This window comes from Microcaecilia unicolor, chromosome 7 (genome assembly GCF_901765095.1).
Source record: "Microcaecilia unicolor chromosome 7, aMicUni1.1, whole genome shotgun sequence".
Taxonomy (NCBI): Eukaryota; Metazoa; Chordata; class Amphibia; order Gymnophiona; family Siphonopidae; genus Microcaecilia; species Microcaecilia unicolor.
In genome coordinates this window covers 171,529,704-171,542,393 of record NC_044037.1, presented here as the reverse complement: position 1 = coordinate 171,542,393, position 12,690 = coordinate 171,529,704, and the positions used below count along the sequence as shown (strand labels likewise).

The 12,690-nt window shown below is 43.6% G+C and overlaps 1 protein-coding gene across 1 annotated transcript in view; it reads left to right on the top strand.

Moving 5' to 3' along the window:
* The window catches only part of NBEAL1 (neurobeachin like 1), a 502,828-nt gene that overhangs the window by 388,599 nt on the left and 101,539 nt on the right, over positions 1 to 12,690 (top strand). The window contains 1 exon segment of the mRNA XM_030208867.1: positions 11,365 to 11,495. Coding sequence (XP_030064727.1) covers positions 11,365 to 11,495 — 131 coding nt within the window.

Sequence of the window (12,690 nt, the reverse complement as noted above, 5' to 3'; positions counted from 1 at the left end):
TCCCCCAGTGGTCACTAACCCCCTCCCACCCTCAAAAAAATCTTTAAACATACTTTTTTGCCAGCCTCAAATGCCATACTCAGGTCTATCGCAGCAGTTTGCAGGTACCTGGAGCAGTTGTAGTGGGAGCAGTGTACTTCAGGCAGGCGGACCCAGACCCATCCCCCCTACCTGTTACAGTTGTGGTGGTAAATGTGAGCTCTCCAAAACCCACCACAAACCCACTGTACCCACATGTAGGTGCCCCCCTTCATCCCTAAGGGTTATGGTAGTGGTGTACAGTTGTGGGTTTGGAGTTTTGGGGGGCTCAGCACCCAAGGTAAGGGAGCTATGCACCTGGAACCTTTTTCTGAAGTCCACTGCAGTGCCCCCTAGGGTGCCCGGTTGGTGGCCTGGCATGTGATGGGGACCAGTACACTACAAAAGCTGGCTCCTCCCACGACCAAATGGCTTGGATTTGGTCTTTTTGAGATGGGCGTCCTTGGTTTCCATTATCGCCGAAAACCGGAACGATCATCTCTAAGGTCGACCTAAATTTCATGATTTGACCATATAGCCCTTCTCAGTTTTCTGTCTTTTAACCGGTTCCCAATCCACAGTGGGACATTGCCTTGTATCCCATAACTTTTACATTTCTTCAGGAGTCTCTCTCTACTTTATCAAATTCTTTCTGGAAATCCAGATATACTAGATTAGTTGCCTCACCTTTATCTACATGTTTATTCACATCTTCAATAAAGCCATCATGATAAGCTATAAGAAAAATTGACACTTTAGTATAGCATGGATTGACTATAAGAAAGCTTTCAATAGCGTCCTATACTTTTGGATAATAAATTGCTTTAATTTATATCAAGTTCACTATGAAAATATGGCAGTCTGCACCTCATCTGAATTATGAAGGTGTACAATTTGTCATTCCAAACATTAAGATCCAGCAAGGAACATTTCAGAGTCATTCCCTGTCACCACTCTTGTTTTGTCTTGCAACAAATTCACTGATTATTTTTACCAACTCATTAAGCTGTAGATTTATTTTTATTCTCAGAGGTGTTAATTACCCCCAGATAGCATTGCATCTATTATATGCAGTGATCTGAAGCTGTACAACTTCAGTGATTATTTAACTTAACTCTTGAACAGTGAAGAGTTTCTTAGATGATATCAAGATGACGTTTAGCCTGGACAAATATGCTAAGACAACCTATCTCACTGGAAAACTGAAAATGTCTTTCTTATAGGAGACTGTAATGTAAAAGAAATTTAACAGGAAAGTGTTAATAAATACTTAGGAGTAGAGTCACGTGATGCAGTTGGAGCGATAGCAACGTTTTGCTGCTGCTCCGCGGACCCCGCTCGCTCCCGGCGCCCTACAAATTGATTGACCTCAAACTATACTAACCTCGTCCCATCAAAGTGTGGTGGAAGGTGCATGGACCCATTTCTCGTACCCATGCCGCTTGGAAGCACGAGGAAGAGCTCCAAAAACGAAAAAGAAAAGATCCTGATAATGAGCGGCGAATCCAAGATGGCGGCCGCGTCGCCGCGAGGCGAGGCGGAATTTACCGCCAGACAGCTCTCGCAGCTAGTAGCGGCGGTGGGCACAGCGTTAGAGCCTCGATTCCTCACATTAGAGGGGAAGCTGGAAAAACTGGACAGGCCGATTGGGAGAAATCAATAGTAGAACCGCGGAGGTGGAAAGGAGAGTATCTGAAATCGAAGAAACTTGGCAACAACAAGAACCAGAACTTTCCAACCTAAAAAAAACGCCTGGCCGCCCAAGAGGATAAGCTGGATGAGCTAGAAAACAGAGCCAGACGATGCAACCTTAGGCTGGTGGGACTGCCTGAAACAATTCCGGATAAAAATCTGGGCACCCTGCTTGAAAGTTGGATGTCTAAAGAATTTGCTATCTCAGACAGCAGAGGCCCACTATGCATTGAAAGAGCACATAGGCTGGGGAAACCACGCCTAAATGGAGCTAAACCTAGAGTGGTAATTATAAAAATTCACACTATATCCACAAAGAAGAAATCCTACAGGGATTCCGCCAGAAAAGAGATTCGCTTAACTACGCAGGTGCCAAGATTCGCATATTTCAAGATTACTCAGCCAGTATACAAGAAAGGAGAAGGAAATTTCACCCCGGTGTGTACAACTTTGATCGAACAAAATACCAGGTTTATGTTGCTTTAACCCTGCCACTCTAAAAATCATGGAAAATGGGAAGTGGATATCATTTACATCAGAACACTTAGCACGACAACATATTAATCAAGAGCTGAAAAGCCAGGAGCGCCGGCTTGAACCAGTTCTGAGCACATGGTGGTGGAGCACATTCTGCAGTTGATTGAACTGTCTTGATGGGACAAACAGCACTGTAAAGACTTGATACATAGAGGTCATAGTTTATGTGTTTTATTATTGCATTGATGGGCCTGGGGGTGAGTGGGGAACCGGCACGTTGTGATTCTGCCTAGATGGGGTTATCCATCTTGGGGCCAATCTTGGAGCAAAGGGGGGGAATAAGGGGGTTAGACACAGGGAGGGAGGGAGGGAGGGGGGTGGGCAAGGACGGGAGGGCAGAGATAGCAGTGGAGCCATGTTATAAAATAGCGAAGAAGTTCTTAATAATGTTTGTTCTCACAAATGGAGTATTTGGGACAATGGAAAATCTCCCACATTCTGAATATACCCTCTGGGGGAGGCTGGGCCCCTGGAGGAATAATTTGATGATGTTTAAAATAGTTCAATGAAATGCAGAAAAGATCAGTCGAACTAGTCTTAAGATTTTGTCATGGAATGTCTCAGGAGTCACATCACCTGTAAAACGATACAAAATTCTGACACAGATAAAGAGACAAGGTATAGACATTGCATGTTTACAGGAAACAAAGTTATCTGACTCAGAACACAAAAAATTATGTCAGCGCTGGGTGGGGGGAAAGCCACTTCTCCTCTTCGGGTAATAGGAGGAGCGGGGGTAGCAATACTTATTCGTAAGGGATTACCCTGCACAGTAAAGCTAATCCATAAAGACAATGAGGGACGACTTGTACTTCTACAAATAAACTACCAAGGGCAAAAGTTTTACGTTTGTGCAATATATGCCCCAAACACATATAGCTCAGCTTTTTTCCAGTCCCTTATGGCACTAGGACTACAACACAGCGACGCTCCCTGGATATGGGCGGGAGATTTTAATCAAGTGCTAGACCCGAATCTAGATAGATCCTCGTCAACCGCCATTCCCGGGTTAGGTAAAGGAAAGGGGATATCAATGCTCTGCAAACACCTCCAACTAATTGATCCATGGCGCACCCTTCATCCCACAACAAAAGACTACACACATCAGTCTAAAGTACATTCCTCCTGGTCCAGAATTGACTACATACTAATATCACAACACTGGTTCTTCAAAGTCCAGCAAGCCATTATTGGCCCGATGGAAATATCGGACCATAACATGATATGGGTGGAGATCAATATGGGTGGAGGTAGTGGAGGAAGCAACAAATGGAGATTTCCTGCATACTTATACCGAGATAAGCAATTATTAGAACACATGCAAGAAAAATGGCAATTGTATGAAGATACAAACTTATTATCATGTGATTCTCCTACAATATACTGGGAAGCCTCTAAGGCGGTCATGCGGGGAGAAATAATAGCATTTCAGTGTGCTAGGAAAAAAACGCCTGGCAGCCGGCATACTACAATTAGAATCAGCTTATATAAAGGCCAAGAGAAAATACTTAAGTAATCCCACAATACTTAATAGAGACCTAATGTCGGCAGCCTTAGTAGCATTGAATTCCCTGATACATGAGCAAACAAAGAAACAATTAATAGCGCGACGTTTGAATTTTCAAAGATTTGGGAACAAGTCTGGGAAATTATTGACAAGAGTGGCCAGGGCAACTACCACCCAGCGATTTATCCCCTCGATTGAAAATGCCAGGGGAGACAAGTTCAATCAGCTACAGGACATAATAAATGCATTCCATGAGCACTTTTCACAGATGTATACCTCACAAAATAGGGTCCAAGGCCCCCTAACTAAAGATTACTTAGAGGATGCAAAATGCCACGATTGCCAGAGGAAGCCAGTCAAATACTATCTAAACCTTTGCAAACACAAGAAGTATTCAAAGTAATAAAAAATTTACAAATAGGGTCGGCGCCAGGATTGGACGGCTTCTCTCATGAGTACTATAAAATGCTAACGCCACAACTATGTGGAGCACTAACTGACTACCTAGAAGCAGTGATTGCCAGGGGAGCCTTTTCACCCAGAGAAAATGAGGCGTTGATCACCCTAATACCTAAACCAGGCAAACCTAAAGATCAAGTAGAATCTTATAGGCCTATTTCCCTCATTAACGTCGATGTAAAGATTCTATCCCGAATCCTGGCAAATAGATTGATGCGTTACTTACCAGTATTAATTGGAGAACACCAGGTGGGGTTTGTAAAAGGCCGTCAAGCAGTTCAGCAGGTACGGAAAGCACTATTGGCAGTGGCATATGGGCAAGTTACAGGGGACCCTCTCATATTGGTTAGCCTAGATGCAGCCAAAGCATTTGACAAAGTTAATTGGGACTATATGTTCCAAGTACTTGAATATACAGGCTTGGATGGCTGGTTTTTAAAAGCTACAAAAACACTGTACAAAAACACTACAGCACAACTACTAATAAATGGTACCAGGTCTAGGCCATTCGGAGTAGAACGTGGTACTAGACAGGGATGCCCGCTTTCCCCTTTACTATTTCTCATATATTTAGAACCGCTGTTGCGTACCATGCTTTTGGACCCAGACATACAGGGAGTTACGCTTCATGGGACACAAATTAAGACCCTGGCTTTTGCCGATGATATGCTTCTCACACTCACTCAACCAAAAACCTCAGTTCAACGTCTATTAGAAGTCATAGACGAATTTGGGTTCTACTCAGGATTGCAATTAAACCTGCAAAAATCACTGGCCCTTTCAGTACAGGACGCGGTGCAGGAGGAGTGGGAGGGTCCTTTTCCCTTTCAATGGGCGCAGGGCTCACTTAAGTACCTAGGGGTCAAGGTACCGAGAGATCTAACAAAGCTATATAAGGAAAATATGGATCCCTTAATGAGACATACAGGGGAGGCTCTGCAGGGGTGGCAGGGCTTACCTTTGTCTTTAAGGGGAAGAATCACTATGTATAACATGTTTATATTTCCCAAATGGACATATACCTTCCAGATGATTCCTGCTGTACTGGGATATAAGGAGGAGAGGTGGCTAAAAAAAACCCTTACAACCTTTTTGTGGCAAGGAAAGCGCGCACGTATTGGCTTACATAAACTTATGAGACCGTGCCTAAAGGGAGGGCTGGGGCTGCTTGACCTAAAACTTATTTCAATTGCTTGCAACCTGAGACACTTATCAGATTGGTTTCGTTCCAGAGAGTTTTTCTCCTGTACGAAAGTGGAAACCCAGCTGATGGCCCCAATGGGATTTGCTTATTGCTGCAAGCCCCTCCAGGGGAACTCCCAAACCTGGGCTCATATGGATTTCTATTGAACCCTTTGCGGAAAACATGGAAATGGTTGAGTAAAAAACACAAATGGAATAGTGGGGTGTCCCCATTATTACCTATTAAAGGTAACTCAGCATTCCCGGAGGGAGGACAATCTATGCTATTTAGGAAATAGGAAATATGTGGCATTAAATATCTATTCCAAGTGGTGTCGGAGACAGGGATTATTAAAACATTTCAGGCCCTGTGTACAGAATTTGGACTTGGACAAAAGACTATTTTCAATATTGCAACTTAAACATTACATATGCACGTTGCCGGCCATGGCTCTCACCCAACAAATATGGGAATCAATGAGCGAGATGATGGGCCTAGAAGCACAATTAAAAGTACCACTAAAATACTTTCATCATCACTTAAGAGACTTACAGGAAACACCTGACTACACGCAGGTGTCACAGCAATGGCATCAGGAGCTCCGATGGAAACTGGATCCAGAGCAGATAAAACTGAGCTTAAAGAATGTGTACAGTGTGACGGAGAATGTAACCTGGCAGGAGATGCATTATAAATTTATCATGAGAATGTATATATCACCACACCGGGCCTACAAGGCGACTTTGAGAGCAACAGACGACTGCCCAAAATGTGGAACGAGGGGGGCATCTCTGGGACATATTGTTCTGGACACTGCCCAAGGGTAAAGCCCTTCTGGATAGAACTTGGACATCAAGTATCACAAATGTGGACATACACTGGCAGCCAACACCAGGACAATTATTTGATGTCTTTAAAATTGGTGGCAAGTCACCAGAGAGACTCAAAGAGTTTTTGAAAAGAGTAATTCTGATGGGCAAACGTACCATATTACACTATGGTTACAACCAGACCCACCCGAAGCACCACAATGGCGTGGTGCTATGATGCAATGTTGTATGTTGGAAAAAAAAAAAGTGGGAGACTTAGCCTCAAGGAAGGGAGACCAGTTCTGTAAAACCTGGCTCCCGTTTTGGGATACCTTGACAACCCGTTGTGAAAGTAGGATATTGAATTGTTAACAGAACTTGTAGCGGAATAGTTGAGGGTGGGAGAGGGGGGGGGGGGAGGGGGGAGGGAATATAAAAAAAAAAAAGTTGATGACATTATTGTATGTACTGTTTGCATTATTTGATGTGCTATGTTCATGTTATCAATAAAATGATATGGAAAAAAAATACTTAGGAGTAGAAGAGAGTGCAACAATCCAGCATAAATCATGAGAGAAAAGACAGCAAAAATTACTACAGAAGACTGAAACTGATAGTGAGAAGTGATTTGACAGCCCATTTGGCTTCAATTCCCCATATTCTCAAAAAGAGTCTTGGAAAAAGACTGGCTTCATAGAGATTTAAAAAAATTGGATGCAAGAACAAGAAAACTTCTTCTCCATATATGAGAGCCAACATCTGTTGAGACTGTGCATCCCAAGAGCTGAAGACAGTATAAGATCATATATAGAGAGATTATACACATACAGCTACTGTTATAGGCTTCTGTTCCTATTTAACATCAGCACTTTTTCAGTATTTGGTTCTGTTGAAGTACTAAAGTAATTGTACACAACTGGTCTCTGTCATTATGGATTAAGAACTGGTTGAAAGATAGGAAGCAGAGAGTAGGATTGCGTGGCCAGTATTCTCAGTGGAGGAGGGTAGTTAGTGGGGTCCCGCAGGGGTCTGTGCTGGGTCCGTTGCTTTTTAATGTATTTATAAATGACCTAGAGATGGGAATAACTAGTGAGGTAATTAAATTCGCCGATGACACAAAATTATTCAGGGTCGTCAAGTCGCAGGAGGAATGTGAACGATTACAGGAGGACCTTGCGAGACTGGGAGAATGGGCGTGCAAGTGGCAGATGAAGTTCAATGTTGACAAGTGCAAAGTGATGCATGTGGGTAAGAGGAACCCGAATTATAGCTACGTCTTGCAAGGGTTCCGCGTTAGGAGTTACGGATCAAGAAAGGGATCTGGGTGTCGTCGTCGATGATACGCTGAAACCTTCTGCTCAGTGTGCTGCTGCGGCTAGGAAAGCGAATAGAATGTTGGGTGTTATTAGGAAGGGTATGGAGTCCAGGTGTGCGGATGTTATAATGCCGTTGTATCGCTCCATGGTGCGACCGCACCTGGAGTATTGTGTTCAGTACTGGTCTCCCGTATCTCAAAAAAGATATAGTAGAAATTGGAAAAGGTACAGCGAAGGGCGACGAAAATGATAGTGGGGATGGGACGACTTTCCTATGAAGAGAGGCTGAGAGGCTAGGGCTTTTTAGCTTGGAGAAGAGACGGCTGAGGGGAGATATGATAGAAGTGTATAAAATAATGAGTGGAATGGATCGGGTGGATGTGAAGCGACTGTTCACGCTATCCAAAAATACTAGGACTAGAGGGCTTGAGTTGAAGCTACAGTGTGGTAAATTTAAAACGAATCGGAAGAAAATTTTTCTTCACCCCAACGTGTAATTAGACTCTGGAATTCGTTGCCGGAGAACGTGGTACGGGCGGTTAGCTTGACGGAGTTTAAAAAGGGGTTAGATAGATTCCTAAAGGACAAGTCCATAGACCGCTATTAAATGGACTTGGAAAAATTCCGCATTTTAGGTATAACTTGTCTGGAATGTTTTTACGTTTGGGGAGCGTGCCAGGTGCCCTTGACCTGGATTGGCCACTGTCGGTGACAGGATGCTGGGCTAGATGGACCTTTGGTCTTTCCCAGTATGGCACTACTTATGTACTTATTTAGAGGCCGACTGAAACCGATAGTTTTGGTTCCAACCAAAACTGAATTCGCAGCCAAAATTGTGGCTTGGTTTCAGCTTAACTGAAGCTGAAACCAAAATGTGCCTGCCCCACCCCCCATTAGAAGACACACGCCTGATGCCTTATGGCCTCACCCCCCAGCATCAGTGGACCCTACTTTAACAAACCCTGGCATTCTAGTGGTCTCTTCAGGAGCAGGAAAGAACTATGCTCATTTCTTCCCCAGTGCCACTGCTACTTTAAGCGATTGCTGAGACTTCCCACGGCAGCCCGGTGGACTGCCGTGGAAAGTCTCATTAACCATTTAAGCAGCAGTGACGGTGGGGCAGGATAGAGTGTGATTGTTTTCCTGCCCCTGAAGAGGACACTAGACAGCAAGGCTGCAGGGAACTCATTTTCTTTGGGGGGTGGGCGGAGAGTTTTGTGTTCAGCCAAAATACCACAGACATTTTTTGGTTGAAATCTGAACCAGGATTTCGGTCTCGTTTTGGTGCTGAAAACCGAAATTTGGTCGGCGTCATACAGTCCTTAAACTTGGAAAAGTATTCTGACAAATCATAGAAATTAATGAAAATTCAATAGGACACACGAAGAAGCAACAAAGTTTGCTAGACAACAGCAAAAGCTCTTTAAAGAACTTAGAGTAACAAGAAGAAAAAATGTCACAAAATGCTAGCCACCTGCCTGGGGTCATCCTGTGACCACTCAGAGGGTCTATCCCCAGCACAGCTCAGGTCCGCCTGCACTTGCTGCTTGTGCTCTACACTAGCACCCTCCTCCCATCAACTGGGTCACAACCGCCTCTGAGTGAGTCTCCTGCTCCCAAATTATCCCCAGTGATTTCTAGGTTAACTGGAGGCCCACACTCCCAGTGGTCCCTCAGTTCCCTGAAAGCACTCACAGACAAACCACCAGGATTCTTATTAGTCCAGACAGGCAGAACGAACAACAATTGTGTTTATTATGAACAAAAAAATGTGCAATTAGCATACAATAACAGGTAACTGAAATATGGATCAATTATAACACAAACTAAACATTTGCATACTGGCTAAACAGTACCGTGGGAAGATCAGGGCATATAATTCACCAGCCTCAGCAAAGAGATCTGTCTCTTTTTCTTCCTGGCAAAGACTGAAGCAACAGTCAGAAAACAGAAGAAATACACTTCAGAGCATAATATATGAAATCCAATACATTTTACATGCTTAAAGCACACTGTTTCTTCACAAAAAAACAATTGCCTAAAGCAAAAATACAACAGAGAATACAGAGTTGCTTCAGTAATTGCAAGGGAATCAAGAGATGACACAAGAAAGGTTACGAAGAGGTGAACTTAAATCTAAAGATCAGAGTTTGAAAATTGCAGCACAGGATATTGGACTACAGAGAAGATGGCTGGCTGGCTGACAGCCAGCGTGGCACAAAAGAGTAAACCAGGCAAATATAGTTTCTGTATCACTGAACCGGAAATGGTTATGTATCTCATCGCTGGGTTTGACAATGTAGTTATTGAAGGCCTGTCTACAGAAAGGTATGATAAGGTAGTATTCATCTATTAAAAACTGTAAACATTATAATAAGGGTTCTCAGCCCTGCCCTGGGGGTTGGGGCATCTAGCCATTTGGGATTTCGGGATATTTTCAATGAATATGGTTCAGATAGATTTAAATGCACTGCCTCCACTGCATGAAAACTTGTGTCATACATATTTGTTACGGATGCCCTGAAACCCTAAATGGTTGATAGTCCTCTAGGACAGGTTTGGGAACCACTGCACTATATCATCACTGTACTTTTAAAAAAAAAAACCCAAAAACCACACACATTTACGTTTCAATAATTTTTATTGATGACTGAAAAATTAACCAGTACGAATATTTAGGAAACATTCAAATTCAAATCACAAGAAACAAAAATATTTCCACATTTTGATCCTCCAACCATTATCATCAATTCTTTTATCATTTTGTACCCCACCCTCCCCCCCCCCCCCCCTTTTACAGTTATGTCACTAAACTTCAACCGAGAGAGCGGACCCCAAAGGGCCCGAACTCTGATGGCCCTCCAAGATCCCCCCCAGGTCGACACATTATCATCGGTCCCCACCCCCACCTCCCCTTCCAAAGCTCTAAGTATTGGTCATTGGGACAACGTCCTGGGCCGTTCTATCAGTCATATGTTCAAAAGAGAGCTTTTAGCTCTTGGGGGCAAAGAGTCCAAAAACGGGCCCCATCTCAAGCAAAATTTGTCAAACTCATGCGGATTTCCTTCTTTTACCATCATTCTCTCAGTTCACAACAGCTGTACCATCCGCACTCGCCAACTTTGGAGTGATGGGCCTTCTGATGATAGCCAATCTGCTAAAATAGACTTTTTTGCAATTAAAGTAGCTCGCCGTACATAGTTTATAAGACCTTTTGGCCTTGGAGCTCGTAGGCAGGGCTTCCCAAACAGCAGGAGCGGTGAACAAGACCACCTAGTTCTCCACAGAGCTGAAACCTGTTGAAGTAAGGTTGCCCAGAATCGCCGTACCTTTGGGCAGGTCCAATACATATGTCCCAGAGTCGCTCCTTCAGCATAGCACTTGGGACACATCCCATCTGGGGAGGCAAACCACACACATTTATATATACATACACACACACACACACACACTTGAATCACAACGTTGACAGAATTGTGAAGAATGAAGTAGCTGTGGTCATCTAGAACATTCCCATTCCAACCATAGGAGCCAACTTTTCACAATTATTGGGGGTGCTAAGCCCAATGGAAATAACCCCTCCATGAACACATACAAGGAATTCTCTCCAATATTGGGGGTGCTCAAGCACCCACAGAGCCGGCTCCAATGATTCCAACCAATAAAAAGCTTGAAACAAAAAAGCCAGCCATAGTGATAAAAGGACCAAAACACAAAAATGGCATTGCTATTTGAAAGTGTCTGTACTAGGCAAGTGCCATTCCTATGCTTTCTGAAGATGTGTTCTGATGTCTGTTACAAGAATCTGATTTTTACTATGATGTTTTTTTTCTAATTGTTTAGGTTTGACTGTGCTGATCGACAGTTCCATTCCATTGCTGCCACGTGGCAAGCTCTCATGGATAACCCTAATGATGTGAAGGAGCTGATTCCAGAGTTCTTTTATTTCCCTGAATTCTTAGAAAACCAAAATAGTAAGTTACTTTTTCCTGAACCTTGGTGAATAGTCATTGCCCTTTTTAGATTGAAGAAATACATCCCTAGGAGTGCTTGGTAGTAAGGAAGTAAGCTGATAATCCAGATCTTGTAACATGTTGATAGAGAAATCCAACAATGAAAGTATGTTAAACATCCAGTGATAAAAGTATATCAAAAAATTTTGAAATGTTCAATGGCTGAGCATACTGAAAATTTACTAGTACTTTTTGTCCCATCTTGGTTTCAAATAATTAACCCTTTTCTGGCGTCGTCACTAGGCATGGAGACACGAGACTACTGGCCCAGTTCTGATTCTGTTGGTCAGCACCTCAAATGTCAAACAGCAGAAAACATGCTCCCCTCCAGACAGCATTCAGGGAATAGGAAGAGAGTGGCTGGGGAAGGAATCAGAGTAATTGTTTCCTGCTCAGCTACAAGCTCCCTCCTGCCCCCCATGTCAGCAGGCAACATGTGGTGCAAAAACAAGAGAGGGGAGGCTGGAATGGATCACACAGCCTGCAGCTTTCTTTGATCTCAGAGCTCTGGATTCATCTGAGACCAAAGTGGGGGAGAAAGGAGGTGACACTGAAACAGAAATCATGGAGCTGTGTAGGCCTGCATTTGCTGAAGATTTGTTTTCTTGCAGTTGTAAATCTGGGGTTACCATATTTGTGAGACAAGAGGACACAAAAAATAAAATGCTGTGCCACACCACAGCACACTGCACCCTGCTTCACGGTTATCTTGACCCCCCACACCCCCCCCCCCCCCCAAGAAATCTAGAATCTATAAGCAGTGTTAATACTGGTAAGAGTAACAGAAATGCATTTTCTTCCATATTCTGCTAAATACACAATTAGGAAAGATGTACATTTCCAAAAAAAAAAAAAATCTATGAGCAGTATGTCACCCTTTCCTTTCCCTCCCATCTATGAGCAGCATGTCCCCCTCTCCTCTTCTCTCCATCCTCTTCTATCCATGTGCTGTATTTCTTCTTTTTCTGTCCCCCTCCGTGTACGTCCCCATCACAAATCTTTTATCCAGCCCCCCCTCCCTGCACCCACACTCCATCTTATTTACAGCCCCCTCCCTCCATGCGGCAGCCAGAGAGAGCAGCACAGCAGCAGAAGTATGCGCAGCCGTGGCGTAGATTGAGTCCTGATCTGAAAAAAAAACAAAATGACCTCAAGT